The sequence below is a fragment of the Brienomyrus brachyistius genome, chromosome 4, assembly GCF_023856365.1.
Source record: "Brienomyrus brachyistius isolate T26 chromosome 4, BBRACH_0.4, whole genome shotgun sequence".
Taxonomy (NCBI): Eukaryota; Metazoa; Chordata; class Actinopteri; order Osteoglossiformes; family Mormyridae; genus Brienomyrus; species Brienomyrus brachyistius.
Window position 1 is genome coordinate 16381221 of NC_064536.1, and position 23745 is coordinate 16404965.

Sequence of the window (23745 nt, forward strand, 5' to 3'; positions counted from 1 at the left end):
GCGTCAAATAGGAAATATGGATAGATGGTAGTTATAAACTGTTATTCACAGCTTTTCCCAATAAGACTGAGTTCAGCTAGTGAAACTAATTTATCATATTGAAACGAAAAACAAATTTTATTGTCAATATGTTTAAAACAAATGTTTTCAGTTATTTTACTTTATGCTAATGTTGAATTACGGAATGCAACAAGTAGTAACACTCGTTTTCTCCGTATTCAATATAATAAAATGAAAAAAAAAACATTATTAGAAATTAAACTGGTAAATTTTACGGAGGTATTTAGTTATGTAATAATTCCTACATAGAGATTCTTCCCACAATGAAAGATGTGGACGTGGTGAGGTGATAACATATATCCATAATAAAGTAAACATTGTGCTTGTTCTTATTGGTCCAGCTGCATTTGTCTTCTCGGCGTGGAGTTACGCGATTAATTATCAACTTGTTGAAATGGACCTTCCATACAGTCCTTAAACTACTTGTTATATGTGTGTGTGTGTGTGTGTGTGTGTGTATATATATATATATATATATATATATATATATAGAGAGAGAGAGAGAGAGAGAGAGATAGATAGATAGATAGATAGATAGATAGATAGATAGATAGATAGATAGATAGATAGATAGATAGATAGATAGACACACACATTTTAATTCTTTGATTCTTTGCATATATGGTTAACCTGTAACAACAGCAAATTTAAGACACCGTTTCAGGATTTTCAAATATTTATTTCCATATGTAACATGAAAACAGAGTCAGATTACAATTTAAATTATTTAAACGAAAATCCTTGCCATTACGAGTTTCCTCTGCATGTATAATATGCTAAGACTAGAACACAAACGCAAATACTTTCGTTAAGCAAGGCGACTGAAGAGATCGGACCAGTCCCAAGCGCATCGGCTCCCGGTCACAAGGCTAAACAGTGTATTTCCTCATTATTTGCTGCGCTACCGTGACGCAGTACAAAAGTTAAAGTTGATGCTAGGCGGCAACAGGCAGCTGCATTCAGTCACTTGGTAGATTATTATTTATTTTTTTAATTAAACGTTGAAAAGCCTGCTCGGTGGTCGATTTAACAGTGTATTTCTTGGATATCCAGAGCCGCTCACCAAACAGCACTGCACGGACCTCTTCCCTTAAGGATACCATGCAGGAATGGAGAAATTTTGAGAGGAGTACGCTGAAGGGGGCTGGGGACATGCTTCCCAAACTGGATGCGCAACTTGGGGAAGTTTTCTCACACTTGGTCCTGGAGCAAGAGGACGATGATAAGAATGACAAGAGGAGGACGAAGACTTTGCCCCTTTCCCCCGAGGGCTGCAAGAAGAAGGTTCAGTTCGCGGACGCGCTTGGGTTAAACTTGGCGATTGTGAAGCATTTCAGCCTTACCGAGGACTGTCTGGGTCCGAGTCATCCTGCACAACACGAACGGGCAAGTCTGGATGATCTGTGCCACACGGTCAGTTCCGAGCTGGACACTGCGCGTTTTGTACCATCCTTTAAGATGCCCGTGGAGTCGGGGCGCTTTGACGCACTGCTCCAGGGCTGTCGGGTGGCTCTAGAAAAAGTCACCGTCAATAATTTTGACATCCGAGGGTCAATCAGAGCCCTGACCTCGGACTGCTGCGGAAGAGAGGTGGGTGTGAGGTACTCTTTTACCGACTGGCGCTCTTTTTTGGACGTGCAGGCGACCCTCGCAGCGGGACATGGGGACGCCGAAGTTGGGGAGCGCTATGAGTTTACCGTGCACACACCCCCGCTTCTGGATGTCGGATCCTCAGTGCACTTCGCAGTCTACTGCAGGACTGACCAAGGCGACTTCTGGGACAACAACGAGGGCCGCAATTACAGCTTGGTGCATCAGCGCAAAGTAAACAGGGGCGATACCGAATCCAGCGCAGTCTAACCGCAACTCTTTCAATCCAGTAATTGCCAGGACTTACAGGCTCTGCATTAACCCAGCCTTGGAGAGGTGTGATCAGTTATTAAGTCATGTTTTCCACCCGTGTTAAACGTGGTTTTATTGCTTTGACATTGTTCTGTACCGGCACCTTGTAGATATTATAGGATGAAATAAACAGAGAATCCGATTTTAATTTAATAGACTTTACCATTCATTAGCTCGAACAAATGTCTCTGTATTATAATACAATATTACGATAAATTTGACCAAACTAGTTGCCTATGCACAGTGCAGTAGATGTAGTATGACCTTGCACTTTTATTACAATCTATTTCATGAACGATCTCATTGGGAAGAGTTATGATGTCAATAAACAGTGGGAATGAAGTATGAACTTTGTGTCAAATCCAGTAATTTGTACAAATTAGTAGCACATCGTAACTGCACTAAATACTAATACCGATTAATAAATTCATTGAATAAGGTGAGGAAGCAGGGTTGCTACACACCTCTGAGTCCAGGGTTCGAGTCTGCCATGTGTGTGGAGTTCGCATGTTCTACTGAATACTAGGATGTGGTTATGAAGTAGGGATTAAAGTGGGATGCCTGCTATCATGGGTGAGAGTGACATAAGATTGGGATGCTCTCTAGCTAACCTCTGACAGGGGAATGGCCCTGCTTGCGGAGTTACAGAGCCTGCTCTGTTCCTGCTGTGCTGACCCACCTGTAGCCGTGGAAGGGGCACCTTGAGTGGCCCTCAGGGGGACGTCGGACCTGATGGCTGACAGGAAGTTCAGGGTCCGGACGGCATGGAAGAGAACACGCTCTTTTTGTTAATGTGCTATTTCAGATTAGAATAAAACATTTAGCTGACAAGAATTGAGGATGCATTTAATCACTTTATCTCTTTTTGTTCATGTGCTATTTTAAATAAGTATAGAATATTTCACTGATATGTTTTCAGGAAGGAAACACCTAAACTCATTTGTTAATGTGCTATTATAAATTAGTATAAATGCACTATTTTAAATTAGAATAAAACATTTAGCCAACAAGAATTAAGGGTGAATTTAAACACTTTACCTCAATTGTGTTCCATCCACATGTAATGACTGTTAGAAATGACCAGTCAGAGATAGGTGGGGGGGGGGGGGGGGTGTCTTATCACGCACACCAGGGAGGGTGGTAGTACAACAGCTATATAACGGTGGGACCTTTCAATCAGTTAACCAGCAATGATAATAAAGATTGAATCTAAACTTTTTTTGCCCAAAATCGTATGAGCCCCATATTTGTTTATATGTGGTGCCCAGTCAAGGCAAAATTCCTAGCAAGCTTTGAAAAGACATCCCCAATAAAGCCTTGTTGTACTGACATTGGATTTCATCCCAGTAAGGGCCCTGCTAACTAAACAGAAACCTAATTTTCCTGACTTGGAACACTGTTTTATGTCGTCAAACAGAATTATACAATTTGCATCCTGTTAAGTACAAAATGGATCTACATGCTGACGACAATCTTCAAGTAATCAAATAAGGGGAACAGAGGAATGGGCATAAAAGTTTAGGACACCTAGCCAATAGGGAAAAGGGAATTAAAGGAACGTCAGTGATGTCATTTCCTTGGCCAGGCATGTTAGCCAATCAGAGAAGTCCCACGTATGTGGCAATGGTTAGGTGTTTCAGCATGTGTTGAGTGATACATTCTTATGCAATTCCTGGTTTCCCTCTTATTCAGTGAATTGGTGCATTAAATTTGAGGCTCTTTTTCAGCCTAATAAGTCCAATTCCATCCACGAAAATAGTATTTTACTACAACTCCAATTCCAAAAAAGTTAATAAAAACAGAATTTATTCATAGCAAAACATAGAAAACGTTTAAGTTTAAACTGAGACAATGTACCATTTTAAGGAAAAAATAAGGTAATTAATTTTGAATGTCATGGCAGCAACACGTCTCAAAAAAGTTGGGACAGGGTGATGTTTACCACTGTGTGGCATCTCCACTTCTTTTAACAACAGTCTGTAAACATCTGGGGACTGAGGAGATCAGTTGCTCGAGTTTTGGGAGAGGAATGTTGACCCATTCTTGTCCGATACAGAATTCTAGTTGCTCAATTGTCCTGGGTCTTCAGTGTCGTAATTTTCGTTTTATGATGCGCCAAACGTTCTGAATGGGTGAAAGATCTGGACCGCTGGCAGGCCAGGTCAGAACCTAGACCCGTCTACGAATTCATTATGTTGTAATTGATGCAGTGTGTGGTTTGGCATTGTCATGTTGGAAAATGCAAGGTCTTCACTGAAAGAGACGTCATCTGGATGGGAGCATCTGTTGCTCTAGAACCTGGATATACCATTTATTGATGGTGCCTTTCCAGATATGCAGGCTGCCCCTGCCATATGTACTAATGCACCCCCACACCATCAGAGATGCTGGCTTTTGAACTGAGTGCCGATAACACGCTGGGTGGTCCTTGTCCTCTTTAGTCCGGATGACATGGTGTCCCTGGTTTCCAAAAAGAATTTTAAATTTAGATTCATCTGACCACAGAACTTTCCACTCAGCCACAATCCATTTTAAATGAGCTTTGGCCCAGATAAGACGTCGGTGGCTCTGCATCATGTTCAAATACGGCTTCTGCTTTGAATGATACAGTTGTAATTGGCATCTCCGGATGGCGAATTGTGTTCACTGACCATGTTTTCTGGAAACATTCCTGAGCCCAATTAGTGATTTCCATTGCAGAATCATGCCTGTTTGTGATGCAGTGCAGCCTAAGGGCGCGAAGATCACCGGCATCCAGTGTGGTTTTTCGGCCTTGTTCCTTATGCACAGAGATTTCTCTCTGAATATTTTGATTATATTATGTACTGATGACATTTCAACCGCAGAGGAACCTTTTTCCTGAAACTGCGTCACTGTTTGTCAGTGCAGTATTAGGAGGATTGTGATCCTCTGCCCATCTTTACTTCTGATAGACACCGCAACGCCAAAATGCCCTTTATACCCAATCATGTACCCGACCTGTTGCCAATTGACCTAATCATTTGCAAATTGTTCCTCCGGCTGTTGAGCTTATGCACCACTAACTTTTCCAGCCTCTTATTACCCCCATCCCAACTTTTTTGAGACGCCTAATTTCTGTCATGAAATTCAAAATGAGCCAATATTTTTCATGAAATAGCAAAATGTCTCACTTTAAACATTTGATATGTTTTATATGTTATGTTGCGAATAAAATGAGTTTGAGATTTCTATATCATTGCATGCTGTTGCTATTTACAATTGGCACAATGTCCCAAATTTTTTTTTGATTGGGGTTGCATGAAACCATGACTATACGTGAAAAATATTGGCAGAGTAAGACATCCAACAGAGGGCGGCATCACCATGACCAGTTCTGTTTACCTCAGTGACTGAAGTCAATCAATCAGTGAATAATTATCCCACCTGTTACAGATTCCAAAAACCTTTCCCCATCACTGTACCAACCTCCTCCCTCCTCACATCCTGAGCTCCAAGATACACCGCCCCCCCCCCCCCCCCGACACACCGCAGAGGTGTGTGAGTGTACACTGGCATGCCTCTTGGGTGCCGGACAGCGTCGAGAACATGCCAGTTCCACGAAGTCAGAGTAATTCTTAAGACCAGCCACATCGTCCTCATGCTTAAACAAGCTTAGTGTCATTTTATACATAAACACAATCACACAAGAATGTATTGGAAGCGCATACTTTAATTTTAATTTCAGCAGCTTTTCAAATTGCAAAAAAAATACAAAATATAGAATACATTACTCATATAAAAAGCTCAGGCTGACAGTGAAGAACAAGTGAGTGAGTATACAATTTTACAGCTCTCTTTTACACTGATGTACCACCCCCCCACCCGTGCCCTGACAGCGGAGGATGGAGGGGCGGCTTAAGCTTTTGACTCAGACGGGCCCCTGCACCACCTTCTCCACAACGGACTTCTGGGTTGAGTACATCTGGCCAACAGTCACCTGAGGATGGAAGAAAAATCTTACTGAAAAACAGCCAATGAGATGCAGACACGGGAGGGACATGGACCAATAGAACGCAGAGGTGGGAGGGATGCAATCCAGAGATACAGGCATCTGGAGGAAGACCACAGTGTGGTGCAACACTTAAAGGTTAAGGCTCTCCACACCCATCATAAGTCTGCCAGCAGCATTATGGTCCATCACAGGACAGAGTGTTTGGCTGGGATTAAGCCAATAGGGTGCTCCTTCATCTTGCTGACATGCTTCAGCAGCTCATTATGTGGGTAATATTTACCATCTTCAATTGTTCACCTTGCTCAGCTCTTGTGTCCATTAAATGAAGCAAACTGGTTTTCCTGCATGGATATAGATGTGGACAAATTTGTTGGTACCCTTATAGCTCATTCAACAATGCTTAATCCTTCCTACAAAATTATTCAATTAAAAGCAATTGTGTAATACATGACTTTAGCATGTGATAGAGGAAACAATGTCATTAGACCCCTTACGAAGAGAAAAAAAACTTGCTCTTGCCTGGACAAGGGTCACCGCCCGCCCTGGCAGGCCCAAGCGTATAGTGAGGGTCTGCTGGAACGTCTGGTGGAATCCTCTGTCAGGAGGGGCTTCAACTCCTATCTTTGGCAGAACCTCTCCCATGTCCCGGGGGAGGCGGGGGACATTGAGTCCAAATGGGCCAATCGGCTGACCGGAACTGTGGCCGTAAGGTGGTCGGTGCCTGTCGCGGCAGCAATCCCCCGAACCTGCTGGTGGACACCAGTGGTGAAGGATGCCGTCATGCTGAAGAAGGAGTCCTATCGGGCCTTTTGACCTGTGGGACTCCAGAGGCAGCTGACAGCTACCGGCAGGCCAAGCGGGATGCGACTTTGGCGGCTGCTGAGGCAAAAACTCGAGTGTGGGAAGAGTTTGGCGAGGCCATGGACTTCTGGACGGCTTTGAGGAGATTCTGATCCACCATCCAGCGGCTCAGGGCAGGAAAGCGGTGCAACATCAACACTGTTTATGGTGGGGATGGGGTGCTGCTGACCTCAACTCGGGACATTTTGGGTCGTGGGGGGAATACTTTGAAGACCTCCTCAATCCCACCGACATGCCTTTCAACAAGGAAGCAGAGTCTGGGGACTTGGGGGTGGACTCCCCCCATCTCTGGGGCGGAGGTTGCTGAGGTGGTTAACAAGTTCCTCAGTGGCCGGGCTCCAGGGGTGGATGAGATCTGCCCAGAGATCCTCAAAACTCTGGATGCTGTGGGGCTGTCCTGGTTGACATGAGCCTCCCTGGTAAGGTCCATTCGGGGGTTCTGGAGAGGAGGTTCCGTTGGATTGTCAAACCTCAGATTCAGGAGAAACATTGTGGTCTCCACCTTGGCCGTGGAACAGTGGACCAGCTCTATACTCTCTGCAGGGTTTTGGAGGGTTCATGGGAGTTTGCCCAACCAGTCGACATGTGTTTTGTGGACTTGAAGAAGGCATTTTACCTGGTGTCCGGTTTGGTGACCTCAGGATTAGGTCTCTGCTTTTTGCAGATGATGTGGTTCTGTTGGCTTCATCGGACCGTGACCTTCGGCTCTCACTGGAACAGTTTGCAGCCAAGTGTGAAGCAGCTGGGATGAGAATCAGCACCTCCAAATCTGAGACCATGGTCCTTAGCCAGAGAAGGGTGGAATGCTCTCTCCAGGTCATGGAGGGGGTCCTCCCCCAAGTGGAGGAGTTTAAGTATCTCGGGGTCTTGTTCAAGAGTGAGGGAAGGATGGAGCGGGAGATCGACAGGTGGATTGGTGCGGCGTCAGCAGTGGTGCGGGCGTTGCATCGGTCTGTCAAGGTGAAGAAAGAGCTGAGCCAAAAGGCAAAGCCTCGATTTACCAGTTGATCTATGTTCCTACCCTCACCTATGTCATGAGCTATGGGTAGTGACCAAAAGAACAAGACTGCGAGTACAAGCAGCCGAAATGATAGGGTGAGAGGAGCTCGGTCATCTGGGAGGGACTCAGAGTAGAAGCCACTGCTCCTCTGCATCGAGAGGAGCCAGATGAAATGCCTCAGGCATCTGCTTAGGATGCCTCCTGGACACCTCTCGAGTGAGGTGTTCCGAGCATGTCCCACTCAGAGGTGGCCCCGGGGAAGATCCAGGACACACTGGAGAGACTCTTTCTCGGCAGGCCTGGGAACGCCTTGAGATTCCCTGGAGGAGCTGTATGAAGTGGCCGGGGGGGGGGGGGGGGAGTTTCCCTGCTTAGACTGCTGCCCCTGTGACCGGACCTCGGAGTGGTCGATAATGGATTGGATAGATGGATAGAATAAACAATTTCTATCCACAATTTTATTTTACAAAGATATGCTAAAATGCATGGACAGATTTTGGTATCCCTAAAGAGACAATTTATCCTTGCATTGTAGTCATGTTGCAAATAATTGTTGAACCTTAATTTGTATCACAGCTTTTCATCAGCCAGTCAGCATATTTAAAGGGAAAGAACACACTAATGTGTTGTTTGGTATCAACAACACAGCCAACGTGTTGTAGCCAACCTCCCAGGACGTGGACGCAAGAGGAAATGCAAGCCCAGGTTGGTCAGAAGGACAGTGTTGATGGTAGAAAAATAGCCAAGGAAACCGTCCAAAACCATTCAAGCCGAGCTCCAAGGTCAAGGTGCGTCACCTTCTGATCAGCACCATCCGTCGCATTTTGAATGATAATGGGCTCCATGGAAGAAGGTCCAGAAGGCTCCACCAGTGATATAAAAACAGAGTGGAATTCGCCAAAAAGCATGTTGACAAGGCCCAAAAGAAGCATGAAGGGGCTCGGGTTTGTTTTGGAGCTGCTTTGCTGCATCCGGCACGGGGAACCTTGGATCTAGGCAGGACACAATGAAGTATCAACACTACCAAGGCATCCTGGAGCGAAGCATCCTGCTCAATGTGAGAAAGCTCAGCCTCCGTCGCAGGTCATGGGTCCTCCGACAGGATAACGGCCCAAAAACAAGCAGCTAAACGCACTCAATTATGTCTGAGAAAAAAAACAAAAAAACAACAAACATTGGACTATTCTTAAATGACCCTCCATGGGCCAAGATCTTAATCCTATTACATCTATGGAAAAGTCTGAAAATTGCAGTGTAGAAACACCACCCTTCAAACCTGAGACAGCTTGAGCCATTTTCGTTTGTTTAATTATATAAAATTTTCGACTGAGTCAATAATCAAAAGCAAAAGTCTGATTTTCTGATTTGTATTAAACATGGAATGTGCAATAAAATCAAACTTTTGTCAGTTTTAAGTTATTTTTTTTTGTGGAAGGGTACCAACAAATTTGTCCAAATCTGTATATTAAAGGTGTATGACGGTTCAACTGGAAAAAGAAGTGAAGGTAACCGTGTGTGTGTGTGTGTGTGTGTGTGTGTGTGTGTGTGTGTGGGGGGGGGGGGGGTCTGATTGTGAGTGGCACCGGAGGTGGACACCCCCCCACATCGATCATGCCTGAATCCCACATGAGTTTAGGCGTTTCCTCAGACAGTATGTTCAGACATTCGTTTCATTCCTTCAGATTTGGAAACAGCCTGGGGCCGGGGGGGGGGTCCTGTAGTGTAACTTCTTTCAACACAGGGGAGAGACGAGCACCACAGTCACACGGCCTGTGCATCTCTGGGCATCAGAAACAGAAACAGTATAACCTCAAGGAGCCGAAACATCTCCGCCATACAGGGCACTGTGGCGAGGCTGCTTGTCATGGACACTGTCCTGTGGGACCTGGTGGGGGTGGGGTCTGTCATCTTGGATAATCGCTTTCCTTCTTTCCCCACCGGATGGAGCTATTCATTATTTGCATGATTATTCATGTTGACTGGATTTGTACAGCCCTACCTCACCCCTCTGACAGTTGTGCCCTTGAAACAGTGGGGCGGGGGGGGGGGCATTACTGAAGTAAATTATCAGTAACTGAGGAAAGGTCTCAGTCACTGCTGTCAGGGACCCCACCTTGCTATGAAGGCTGCAACGAGAGCAATGAGTGCGCTGGACACCTGCTGGAGAGAGGTGATGCTGCTGCCCTGTTCCCGTGGAGACAGGACTTTCCGTTCATTTCCCTTTGTCTCCCTGGAAACCAACTCGCAGTGTGTCCATGGTCCAGACTAGCATGGGTCCATGTAGCCACCCCCAGGTTCCGGGATACCTCCCAGCTGTCGGAGCATCACAAATCCACGCCTCTTCCCTAGCAGGTGTCCGGCACGGAGCCAGTCCCTCATCGCTCTCGGCATAACCATCCCAAACACCCCCACCACCACCATCCCCAAAGCCTTCACAGCAGGGTTTCAAAGCCAGCGGTCACAACCAGCTCCTAGCTGACCAGGGACATCCTGCAGGGCTGCTACAGGACCGCACCATGCGCATAATGAAGAGTGTGACTCTGAAATCTAACGAAGAGGCATTTATGAGCGGGAAGCACAATGATAACACCAGAGGGAGACATAAAACCCAAACGCACCGGCTGGGGCGGCCCAAGGTCGCTCACAGACGAGTCAGCAGAGACGGACATTAAGGCCCGTCCCAGGGCGGATGCTCTATAAATTCACACAGCAGCCGCTGCTGACCAATGCCCCCTGGCAGGGTCCCTGTGGACGTCCTGATGCAGCCAGGGAAACAGGGGCCACGATAGGGCTGGGCGGCGAAACAGGCAAACGTGCTCCACACACACACACACACACACACACACACACACACACACACACACACACACACACACACACACACACACACTCCTTAGAGATATGCACATAGGATTCATAACTACAATTTCTGAGAACTTGCTCACGCCTTAAAAGCAGACATGCATGCACAGGGATGCTGGCACACTGGCTGAGGCTCAGGGAATGAGACAGACCTGAGCCTCCCTGGGCGGGTCCTCCTACGAAGCCCGATTACTGGCACGACAACAACAATGCCATCGTGCTGCTTCTCATAGGGGCGGACAGAACTGCTCACTAGTGAGTAAACTGTAGAAAAAAGAAAAAAAAAAAAAAAAAACGATGTCCTTGAGTTAAAACAGGACTGCCTCATCCCTCAGCAGAACGGCCGCCCTCGTGGATGGAGGCTGACACTGCAGAGACTCTGAACAGTGGATCTTTGGAGCCCCGCTGCCCCCCGCCTCCTGAGTGGCCCCATTGATAAGGGTGACAGGGACCATTGGGGGCTGCTCTGAAGCCAGCAGCCACCTGTCCAAAGTGCCCTTGCGTCCCCTCACAGCCGGCCAAGAGCGACCAGTGTCCCCCAGCTCCGCCCCCCAACCCCACCACCTTTCTGCTGGCATCAGCAGCAGGAGCTGGAAGGGCAGCACACCCAGGAAGGCGTCACGGTCAGACTGCAACTCAGACAGGCCCCCCTTTGGGGTCGCGCCATTCAAAGACCATCGTCCACCGCACAACAGCCGATGAACAACCCCAGTGCGTCTACTGCCACAGTACAGACTACATCTCAGGGTATAATTCAAAACCATTCCCCGAAAGGCAACATTCAGAGGCTAAGCATTTACGGCACACTACCAGAGTGAGGCTGGATCCATGCGGAGGACAGGCAAACGGGGGCACTAATCTGTCGCAGAAGAGCAGGGATTCAGGCCCTGCAGGTCTTGTGGCGAGTCATCCGCGTCCACGGACAGGCCTGGCCTTGTTCTCTCTGGCAGGGCGTCGGGGCCTCCGCTCCCATCACCACTGCGGCCTGGCCTCTCACCTCATGCTGACATTTCACACGCGTCTAGAAATGTCAGCTTAATACACAATGCACAGGCACCGAGAGTTAGCAAAAATGCATGCAGTACCCATATTCTCCTCCAGGTGGGGCTGAAAGCACAGCTGCTGGCAGGGACGTGGTCCACGAGCCCATTCTGGGAGTGGAGGGGGGGGTTGGGGGGCGCTGTGACGCAGTGGGATTTGCACATCAATCTCAGTCAGGTTTTTCCGCACAGAGGTCATCTTGGCAACAGATTAGTGTCAGTCAGACATTCAGATTCTCTGCACGCCTGTCTCAGTACGGCCGACGCAGAGAAAGCTCCCCGTCAGAGTGGGGGGGGGAGGGCATCCTCTCCCCGTCAGAGTGGGCGAGGTGGGCCGGCCCCCCTAAACTGCGGTCCAGAACCGAGCCGTCACCCTCCCTCAGCCTAAAATACCCCTGGCACCGATCTAGAATCTGTGAAAGGAGTCTAAAGTGCCACTGTTTTAATCTGCCAGTACCCCCCCCCAGGGCATGGGATTAGGATGGTGATGGCGAGCCCAGGGCACTGCCAACCCCGCCGTCGCCGACCAGATGTTCCATTGCCCCCCCTGTGTGGATGCAGACTGCACACGGGCCCCTCTGGCAGGCAACACTAGCCCCACCCACTCCGGAGTGGGGGTGGGGGGGGTGGTGAGAGACTGGGAGAAAAGAACTCGGGAAGCAGGGTAATGGGCTGAAGTGCCGGTGGTGATTGGGGGGGGGTAAGGTTACAATCTGGGTGAGGGGAGGGAGGGGGCACCGGCCAGTGGGAGGCTGGTGAGGGTTGGCGCACTTCCTTCTGGGGGGGGGAATTGGGACAGCGAGTTCCCCCTGTATAGCAGAGAGAAGAAGAAAAAGTGTCAGACTGACGCAGAGTGGGAGGGGAGCCAGCAGCCAATCAGGGCTCCCCGCTCAGAGTGGGAGGGGAGCCAGCAGCCAATCAGGGCTCCCCGCTCAGAGTGGGAGGGGAGCCAGCAGCCAATCAGGGCTCCCCGCTCAGAGCAGGCCTGCACCACACCCCATGTAGCTGCCATTTTCTCTGACTGCTGACTGAGTCTCTCCCTGCTGGCGCTATAAGAATCCACCGTCGCTCTCGGGCTGGGGGCGCCGAGCAGGAAATGTGGGCGAATGCAGTCGGGCATCTGACCCGACTCGGGGGGGGGGGGGGGGGGGGGGGGGATTCCGGAGCACACTGCGGATGCAAGCGATGGCCATGCGCATAAGCGGCTGCGCCTTTCCACTAGGGGGCAGCGGCAGCTCGCGCACACCGAGCGGGCCATTCCTGCAAAGGGCACACGAGTTAAAATGTGCTGGCATGCAGCTTGTTCTCGCAGCAAGGGGGGGGGGTGGGGGGCACGAACGTCAGGAGCGGAGTCCTCCTCCACACCCCCCGCACGTGCATGCGGTGAGGCCACAACACGAATGCGGGATCGTCACTCTTGTTCATCTGCAGTGAAAGATAAACTGGTAGGTTCAACAGGAATAAGACACCCAGCAGCACAGTAATGTGACACGGGGGGGGTGGCGGGGGGACCAGAAAAAGATATGCAGAACGCCACCTGCAGGACACACACAGCACAACATCCTCAACAATTCTTCACTGCTTCCAGTGAATCCAATGCTCTGGATTTCGATGTGAGCACAAACCAGCCGGCTTCCCACAGGTCACCAGGGGGCCCCATTCAATGCACATGCAAGTACACTGGCAGGTTGGAGGGAGACTGACTGCACCGATCTGGGGGGGGCTTCAGCTGCGTACAGCTGCTCCTCAGGCACACAGAGCACGGAGCACAGCGGCAAACCCAACAGTGATGTCATATGGAGGGTGGGCGTGAGTAAGCTCTTACCAGAATGCCGCAGGCAGGCGGGCAGGTGGGGGCCATTTCGGGAGCCGGTGTCTCCCCTGCCCCACCCACCCGCACGGTGCAACGATGACTCACGCCACAGGCTCATGCGGGGGTTCCCTTGCCTGCGGGATCGACAAAGAAAGAGAGACGGGTGGGGGGGTGGCAGATAAGCCAGTCACCATCAAGGTGACGGAGAAGTCACCCTCTGCTCCTACAAACCACTGCCGCACTGGACAGCTGCAGGTCGGCTTGCAGTCACCATGCCCACAGCGCCCAGTCACACGCCTGCGTGGGGCACAAGGTGCCTTTCCATGCCACTTACACGGACCTCAAACAGCCGTCATGGCAAAGGAAACCACGGCACACCAGATTCCAGCTCGCCCGGTTCCATAGACACACACTGGCGGTACCCTCTGGCGCCGTCTGGTGGCCAGGACCATACTGCACATCGCTAACAGCAGTCTGTGGCAACGCCCAGCTTTGCTGGCACAGATGAGTGGGGTGGGATGCCTGGGGTCCAGCCATTAAGACTTTAATCAGTCCCAAAGAGCCTGTGGGATGCATGACTCCCCTGTACAAATGACACCCAGCCGCCAGGCTCATGGCTCCTCTGATCTTTCCACGTTAGTGTTTAGCGTCATCAGGGCCCCGCGGATGGGAGGCGTGCTACACCAGACCACCTGGCATGTGCATTACGCCTCCTTGCCTGCAGAGACCGCCACCACTCACCACATTACATTCACGACCAAGTCAGAATCAGTTGAGAGTTTCGTGGGTGCCTTGGGGGGGCAGTGGGGTAAAGCTGGGGCATCACGTGAGAAACAGCAGGCACATAAAACGCGTTGACATAAGAGCACCTCCTTCAAGAGCACCACTCAGAAACGACCAGACCGGACGCGGTTGCACACATCTCTGACCAGCCCACGTTCTACACGCCTCACCACAAAGGGCGCCAGCGTTCAGAGTGTAGATAGAGTGAGAATGGTTGAGCGCTCAGCTGAAGGCCTCCGAGGGCTTTGCCAGTTTGTGCTCTGGAAGCCAGACAGCCAACCAGTGCCTTTCAGGGATGGGGAAAGAGGACCTTTAGGGAAAAGGACCATACAACAAGCTGGTTTTATGGTTTGGACCCAAAGGGGATTCTAGCTACTGGCAAAATAAAAATCACACACAGCAATATAAACAAACAAAATGGTGTGCAAGGCTCCCGTATCCCGCAGGGATGTTTGCGGTATAACAGAGCACAATGCCAGTGCATTCTGGGAAAAAACGGAACCATGATTAACCGGAATCTTTTCCCATTTCCAGTCTGCTGGAAGTTGAGCAGACGGGCAAATGAAGAGCAACTTCATAGGTTCAGAGAAGCGATTCTCCCACTTCAGAAGGCGTCCCTCAATGTGCAGAGGAGCTCATTAGCGAGTGACTCTCCTCCTTGGACGTATCCATGCAGATCGCCAGGGCGTACCTGTCCAGTATCCATGCAGATCGCCAGGGCGTACCTGTCCAGTATCCATGCAGATCGCCAGGGCGGTACCTGTCCAGTATCCATGCAGATCGCCAGGGCGTACCTGTCCAGTAAGCCACATGGCTATGCGACGTTCATAGATGGCAGTGTGACTCAGATGCGTACTGGGAACGGCAAGAGCATTCTGCAGATGGTGGGGGGGGGGGGGGGGGGGGGGCACCACGCAGCCTGTCAACACTGCTTACAAATATAGACACAGCATCCTCCCCCCCCCCCCAGCTACCCAGGACAGAGTGAAAGTTTCAGCAAATGTGTAGATGGGATTTCGCTGGATGGATCACAGCAGGAATGTGAGAAAGCAGAAGGGAACAGACCCTGATGGGGGGGGGCTGGTGTCTGAAAGCCTAATAGGTTCCGGGGGAAACAAAAATCGGGGTGGGGAGGGGGGCAAAGCTGGAATTTAATAAACATTTAAAAGCCTGTAAGGGCCAAACATCTTTTTGGCCTGTAAGGGCAGGGAGATGATGAGGGGAAATGTCTCAAAAATGGTGGGGGGCACCAGGCCCCTCCCAGCACCACTCACTGCCACCCCTCATCTACAGGCAACTTTAACTTTAATGCTTAACACAGCATAGAGAGCACCATACTTTTTATTCACCTTATGGGGTGGGGGACTCGGCAAGAGAGCCCATGTCGTGCGGAACAACACAACGGCGGGGGGGGGGGGTCCAGCAGTGTCACGTCTGACAGATGACCCTGCAGACGCGAGGCGTGCTCGTCCTGGCGGGACACAGAGCATGTGCCTCCCACGGCACCATGGGAAACGGCACGAGGCGTGACTCACTGAAAGGGGCGGAGCATCGGTCAGCAGACCGTACCAAACGAGGGCAGATAAACCAAAGTCCGCCGATCGGGCAAGCGATTCCCCCCCCCCCCACCACAAACATGTCCAGGAGAACTTGATGGTTTGGGAGAAGTGACTAATTATATCTCCACATACAAAGGGTTTGAATATAACAGTACTGTAGTTAATGGATTTGTATGCACAACAACCCTGTGGCCACCCCCACTACCCCCACTGATCTGTGGGACTGCACTGCCAGCCACACAGCCCAAGCCCCAGCCAGCCTGCAAAGCCCAAGTTACACCCATCCAGTGACCCCACCCAGCTCAGCCTGCCTCTATATGACCAGTCTCTTAATAAAGATCACATATAAAACCTTACGCTGTACAAGTACACGGCACATAAAACACATATTTTATTATCTTTTCCATGCTGTAACCTGCACCACATCTACCTGTACATTCATCTCGCGACCAGCAGGGGGCAGCGTCACAGCACAGTCGTGTCTCAGTTACAGGATGAAAGAGGCGTTGGAAGAGGGGGGAATTCACGGCTGCCGCCACCGAGCAGGATTAGCCGTAATCCCCGCACCGCCTGCCTGACTCCTCCGGCGTCGATGCCAAACGGGGTCTGTCACGGTGTCAGTTGCGCGCCGGGCTGCCGGCGGGGCTAATGTGGACACGGCGTCCCCAACTGGGGCGGCTCACGCGCCTCAGCGGCAGGAGGCCACTGTCACGCCTAAGAAGGCGGCGAGCAGCAGCGTACGAGGATCACGCATCCGGCCGGCAGCGAGGAGGGAGGCTAGCAAGTTTAAAGCGGAACCGCTAGCCTAGCGCCCTCCCGAATATAAAGAGCCACATTCTCCTGTTCTGCTCAAGGCCCGTGACTGGGGGGTGGGGGGCCTCTCCTCACCTCACATATTTAAGAGTTTTTTTAAAAAAAGAGGCAAAACTGATTAATGGAAGGAACTAAATAAAACAGAAGGTATCCAGTGCGTGCGTGAGTCTGTGCGTGCGTGAGTCAGAAGTTATGAGATCTGACTCAGCAAAGAGCCCAGACAGCCAGGGAATTCAGTTACAATGGGGGGGTGGGGGTGGGGGGGGGCAGGGCCGGTGACGGAGGACAACACAGGGTCACTGACAGTAACCGGCAGCGCCGACCCTGCCGGAGTCATAGGCCATCATGGCAGCCGGACAGAAAGGCCTGTGGAGCCCCCCGCCACAGCGTCTTCACAGAGGGGGCCCCCCCAACCCAAGAGCGGGAGGAACTCCAATAGGACAGGCGGGAGGGAGTGACTCACGCTGCCCACCCGGCCTGTGGCCCACCTGTATGCACTGTCAGATCTCTGGGGGTGGGGGGGGGGCACTCAGAGCCCCCTCTCACGATACACGCCCACACACACAACCTCCAGGACCAGGCCAACCACCACACCCCCCCCCCCACACCACATACACACAATCAAACCCACAAGGTCCCTTGCCATGATACCCTTGGCTGGATCACGGATACGGCCATATACACAGTACAGCGCACAGTACCACCACAACTGCCCCCAGACCCACACCCCTAAAGCATACCTAGAGATTTAAACCAGACCGGGGGGGGGGGCATGGCATCTGCCAGTGCCTCAGGGGGTCCGGGGCTTCCCTGCAGGCCATTTCCCCAGTACCTTCATCATTAGGATGGGCTCCCAGTAGTGCCCCCCTGCCTGATCAATACAGCGATTAGTCCACTACAGGTTGACAGATGTTCGTCTGTACACTGTGGGGGGGGGGGGGGGAGATAATCCTGGGGGCTTCTAAAAATATCCCTGCGCTGACTGTCAGATGAATGACATGTGGCACGGCTGAATTAAGTAGCTGCGCTTGTTCCCCATGTTACCTGCAGAAATTTGTCAGGTTATATGTAAACGACCGTGCTGACACAAAGCTTTAAGTGTGACTAACTGCCCCAGAGGGGGCAAGAAGCTGTGGGTTTAGCAGCCCCCAAAAGCCCCGCGACAGGCGCTCAGCCACCTCGGCCCAGAGGCCGGCCGACACAGCGGCCCGACTCGCATACGTCACACTTAGCTTTTGCCCCAGGGGCACTTGATCTATTCAAACAGGGGAACTTTTTCCCCACAGATTTTACGAGCTTCCCTGCTCTGGGATTGCGGTTCCATGTTCAGACCAGAAGGAAATGCACGGTGTTGTGTTTGTCAGACGCGGGACTTCGAGCCAACAGAACCGGAACAGGGATACGCACTGACGCCACTACGAAATCTCATTTAACGTGCGCAAATCTGCAGAGGCATGGAAAACAAAGGAGAATCGTGTGAGGTTTTTTGGCTCAGAAGTGAATGTATAAGCATGTGTTAAATGAGACTGTGTAACGAAATGAAATGCTGCTTTATTTGCCATTTCTTCAAGTAGATTGGAATTCTTCAGCTTTCACAAAGTCTATCTTGCTCTCTTTCAAGACATAGAAAAACAAACCGACAAATAGCTGAGAGTGAAGCCTGGGGTTGGAGAGATGGGCATTAACCCAAATGAACCCTCTGTGGTCGACGGCATCGTCTTTCTCCTGTATTCCAGTTCATAACTCGCTGTAATTTTATTATAGAAACATGCAAAGTGCCGGACCAAATCCGTAATCTGTCTTCTTTTCAAAACGTCCATTGTCGGAAGTATTAAAGTTTTTTGAATTTAGGTTAAGTCGGCAAAAAAGTAAACCATGTCACCTTTCATTGTTTTACCTGCATCGGGGGGTGTGTAATGCCGCCCTCACCTGAAGATCGCTATTCGCATTCTAAATAGCCGCATTTCCGCGTATTACAAACCGCAATCGCATGGTAATTGGATGAACAACGCAACAGTGAAACGCGATACAGATACATCCCCATCAGCGCCATAAAAGGGGGGGGGATGTGGCCAGGTGTGGATGGCTCATGCGTACACACGAAAGTTGCTACATATTCAATGGGAGGAGGCCAGAAATAGTGACATTGAATCATCTTCGTGTGGCCAAGACTCTGGTGATCAGATATGTGGGATAAAAATCAAACCATTGCTTACCATGTACTTTTATAATGTTTCTGCAAGTGTTCCAAACTGCACTTTGCAATGTCTATACTTTGATGTCAAATTACAAACTTCACATAAATCTGACATATTCACAAAGCACATTAAAATTAAGATGAGTGTAATGCCAAAACAAATATACAAGATATAAATTTGCCACGAATTAAGTTTATGATATTAAAAGAAATGTGTGATCACGCCCCAATCAGTGAATGCGTGTTCCCTACCCCTAGACCCCGGAGGGTTAAGGGCCTTGGTCAAAGGTCCAACAGAAGTGTGACTATTCTGAAAGGTCCAGGATGTGAACTGACCCGACGCCCTTCCAAACACAGTCGCACTGCCTAGCTCACCAAGCCACACACCGTACACGTTGCTGTCCTGCGCTAGATGTGTTTGCGCCTAGAAATAATGATCCAAGCAGCATCACCTCGGATGGCCGATCAGCCAGGCCTTTACTCAGAATGGCCAGCTGTTCCCATGTCCAGCGAGAGAGAAGGGAGCGGGGCGGCTGGGGGGCGGAGTACCTGCCGCTTGATGAGCGCCAGGCTCTCTCGGGCCTGGCTCAGGAGCACGTCCAGCGTCCTAGGGTTGTCCACATGCTGGTTCTCCCTGAAGCCGTGCTTCACTCTGCACAGCGCGTACGTCCTGAAAGGGGGAGCAGTGAAAAACAAGAGAATAAAAAAAAGAGGAGCCCCTTCTCTCCGTGGCGGACAAGGCGGGATGGCAGAACGCTCCTGATGTGCCAAACAGATGGCCGAATTCGGGAGATTTACGCACCGATCGGATCGGATTGGCCGAATGGAGGCAGCTCAGCCGCGGGAACAGATGGAGAACAAAAGGGGTTTTAAACGCATAAATCTGAACGGTTTGACTTGGTGGGGGCGGCTTCTGAAAGCAGCCTTGCGGATACACGCTCTCCTGCCTCCAGCTCACTGTAAGGCGCATAACGAGAGGGAAAGGGGCTGGCCATCGCCACATTGGGAGGACACCCCCGTCAGTGCACAGCGCAGTCTGAGTGAGCACCCCCACTGCCCAGATCAGGACACACTTACCCCACCACCCACATTCATTTTTGGCCCCGCACATTCATTTTTGGCCCCGCGTCACACGACGAGAGAGGCGTTAGAAGCACAGATGTCCAGAGCGCCCCCCACAGGCCAGCACGGGCTTTGAAGTGACGCTCACAGTGCCGGCATCCCTTCAAAGTCATAACGGCTGTGAGCTGGAGTCGGTGACGTCGGGCCCAGCAGGTGGTGCTGCTGACTTCCTGGCCCCTGTGACTCACGGCCCCCGAGGGCGCTGACATTTGCCGCCCAGGCGTCTTCCAAAGAGACTCCATGGATAATTGATGCTCTTTAAACCCACAGGGTGCAAAAAAGGACCCCCCCTAGTTACCACCACTGGTACAGCCAGATGCTGGCTGCTCTTTCATCCGAGCCGGCAGCTCTGTGGGACTAACAGAGGCGGGCAGGACCTAGCAGAGCGGCAGCGACCGGAACGGCACTGTGCCATGAGACGACCCTCGGCCAGCTCATACCAGAACAGCGTGGCACAGGTACACGGCCGACGGTCAGAAACCAGCAATCAGGGTGTCTGAAACCAGCCAGCGGAGGTCAGGAGTGTCACACACCTACAATCTGCTTCCCTACATCAGAATGACGTACCAACTGCTCTGAAATTTATAAAGAAGTCGTTGGCCTTTTATTAATTGGTCACCCATTCTGCTCACTTTGAGAGGCTTAATCCAATAAGACTGTTACCCCTAATGTTACATGGAAGGCCATGTGTGCCCCGTTCAACCCCCTGCTACAGTCCGGTCCGACACCCATTCAGCCCTGAGCGTCTATCAGTTCATTGCTAGAAGGTATACAATTTCACAGCACCTCTGTGTGTAATTTACAACTGAAAAACCATTTTGTTCGTAGTAAAGATATATTTTCCATTTAGCTTGTACTTCTAACATGGCCTTTATGCATTTGTGTTATTTATTGCAGTTTTTAAATTTGAATATATGCACAGTATGACTAGTGATTTTAAATTTGGCCTTGCTTTGAACGTCAGTACCTCATAACCTTGGTCCAGAAGCCAACTAGTTTATTTCACATGGAATTTCACTCCGAATGTCGCATGGAGTGTCACATGCAAAGGGAAAAGATATGCATTGATGAATATTTCATCCGAGGACATTTTTAGCCGACTGCGGACAGCGTGCATGTGTGCGTGTGCGTTTGTTATGAGAGTCACGGAGAAGATCCAGCAGAAATGCTGAACCTTCGCATCACTCTCAGATCCGGACTTGTGAAGACGTCCGAGTTTGCGCTCAGCTGACGCCCGGCCTTCCTGCGCGATCAAAACAACAAACTCACACTCCAACTGCCAAAAAAATAAATAAATAAAAAATGGGAAAAGAAAAATAACAAGACAAGATGGTGCAGATGAAGGGCTGCCCGGAAATTATGTTCTGTGGGCAACGTCTGGGTGGCAGGGATATTGCAGGTAACGGTAAGGACCCGTCTGTGAGTAAGGGAAGGCAGCTTGTTCACATAACCCTTGCGGGTGGGGTTTGGATTCTTAGTGTTTTTTGGCTTTTTAGTACCCCGATTGTTGAGAGTGATGTGCATTATATAGCTTAAATTATGAATTGCACTGGTAGACCCTCCTAGCATAACATAGCAGCATGAGAGGTAGAAGCAATAAAAGGCATTTTGCTGTATTCAAGGATCATGCCCACAAAAAAAAAAACTGTCTACCCCCCCCCCCCCCCCCCACCACCTTCCTGAAGGTCATGGCCATGAACGTGAACCACCCTCCCCAACCGGTATCAAAAGCACAAACAGAATGTATGGCCAGTAATTCAAAGTGTCACCTGACTCAGCGATTCAGACCTCAAATGACTATAATTTAACGAATTTAATGAAGTATATATGAATGACTACAACCAACTGGCTAACAACTGACTATCGAATAACCTTTAGGCCTGCAGGAGAGTAGAATCAAGCAAATGAGACATGAAAAAATACCCCCAAAAATCCAGTTACTTATTATTATTTCAACTGTATCGGCAAGTCAAACGTAAATCCGTATTTAAACAATTAACTATATACTAAGCTCAAGAAAGCGCAATTTATACCGCATTTATTAATAAGATTAGTTTCCAACCGGGTCAATCAGTCTGAGTATCCAGTTTAAGCAATCAATCATCCAAATTCAACTGGAGACGAACTCACAAATAAAGTGTTAAGTAAGGGAGTGACAATCATTGTAAAATAGTATTAACACATACTGCACTTGCCTTAACATTATGGTTCATTATTGACAAAGTAGAATGAAGGTTATTTTCAGCAATCAGTTTAATCACGATTTTAGCATGCCATATAGTTAGTTTAATTAAATTAGAGAACAGAATAACATTTACATACGTAATTCCCTTCTGCTACGTGCTGGAATAAAACCAAAACATGACGGGAGACCACTGCTGTGTACCAACACTGTAAAATGCATGTAGCTAACAAGCTAGTTAGCGACTCATCTGCGGAAACTGCCTCTTAAATGGCCGTCAGAAATCTGCAAGGCGATCAGAAAATGAAAGAGCTAGTTACCTGAAATTATACGAAGGAAACTTCTTGCTCTCCTTCATGAGCATCCTATAAAGAGAAATCACCTGCGAACGACTACAAGATGCCATGTTTCTTAAAGAGACACAGCTTTCACTTTCAGGACCCTTTCAACGGAGTAGAGTTTACATTTGCCTGTGCTAAATTGTAACGGTATCGCTTTGAAATAATTTATTTTGCTGGAATTACTCTTTATATAGAACAAAACATGATTACAATAATTAATTATACTTGATTTGTTCATTATATTAGTTTAACAACATTTCATTACTACCAAGCTGTTAAGGCATTTACAAAGCCAGCATTATTATTACTCGTTCACCGGCGCCGAGAGCAAGTTGTGTTTGTTATCGTTACGCGCTAGTGTCGTTTGGTCTCACGTGGCATACATATTACACATGGCATGTCTGCACCCGGGGATTTCACTCTTTCTAAATCAGAATAATTGGCAGTTATAAAATCTTATCTTATCTAATATTCTGCCAAGTTTAACACATGTAAGACAACTTTTTTCTTTTTTGTCTTGGTTAAAATTTCTCATCTCGCATTGCAATACCAGTGATAACTGCTGCTAACTTTGGACAGTGGTGGCATAATGGTTATGGAAATGCCCGTATAAAGGTTGCTGATTTGAATCCCTGACCAGCAAGGCACCACTGAGGTACCTTGAGCAAAGTACTGTTCCCTGGGTGCTGAATTAGCTACATCCTGCTATGTCATATCGTCACACATGTATTAAATGCAGAGGACACATTTTATTGTTGTGTGCTGTGGTGTATCAACAATGACCACTGATCTATAAATTCTAAAAAAAAAAAAAAAAAACTTTTGTTTTCTGCAATCACCCATGCAGAGTACTCATGACTCTGAATAGGACAAGAAATTACAGACAATGAATGGATGGATGGACTTATGCAGAGTAGTCCTATTGAGCCCAGGATTTAAGATAGGGTACAGTTACATCACATGGCACATGCGGAGTTAGGAATTTAGAAGTAACATTACACTTAAACCACGTGTCACTAGAAAATGGGATGGTTAAAATTTACACAAATACTGGCAAACATCTCTGTGTCAGTGGCAGGGGGAGGATATATTTTAAAATAGGGCCACCTAGACTGAGAGGAGTAAGCTAAGGTGTCTGGGCAATCGCATAAAGATCACTTTGCTGACTACTCTTGAGGGAGCTGTCCCAGGAACATCTCACTGGGGAAGACCAGGGCATGCCAAAGGGATTTTATCT

At 49.2% G+C, this 23745-nt stretch overlaps 1 protein-coding gene across 2 annotated transcripts; it reads right to left on the reverse strand.

Annotated features, from left to right (window-relative positions):
* Positions 1–5635: 5635 nt before the first annotated feature.
* Positions 5636–22605, reverse strand: lyrm4 (LYR motif containing 4). Of its 2 annotated transcripts, none has more exons than XM_049012254.1 (3): positions 22488–22605; positions 19316–19533; positions 5636–5920 (listed from the first exon to the last, which is right to left on the reverse strand). In XM_049012254.1, the coding sequence occupies exons 1-2, from the start codon at positions 22571–22573 to the stop codon at positions 19341–19343; spliced, it is 279 nt and encodes a 92-aa protein (XP_048868211.1). In that variant the 5' UTR covers positions 22574–22605; the 3' UTR covers positions 5636–5920; positions 19316–19340. The 2 variants fall into 2 exon arrangements, with proteins under 2 accessions (XP_048868211.1, XP_048868212.1); XM_049012255.1 differs by having other exon boundaries at positions 19413–19533; positions 22488–22599.
* Positions 22606–23745: the final 1140 nt, after the last annotated feature.

Coding starts and splice junctions, on each gene's coding strand:
- lyrm4 (XM_049012254.1), bottom strand. CDS start 22,573: ATGGCATCTTGTAGTCGTTCGCAGGTGATTTCTCTTTATAGGATGCTC. Junction 19,534..22,487: donor TTTCCTTCGTATAATTTCAG/GTAACTAGCTCT, acceptor TCCCCCTTTCAG/GACGTACGCGCTGTGCAGAG.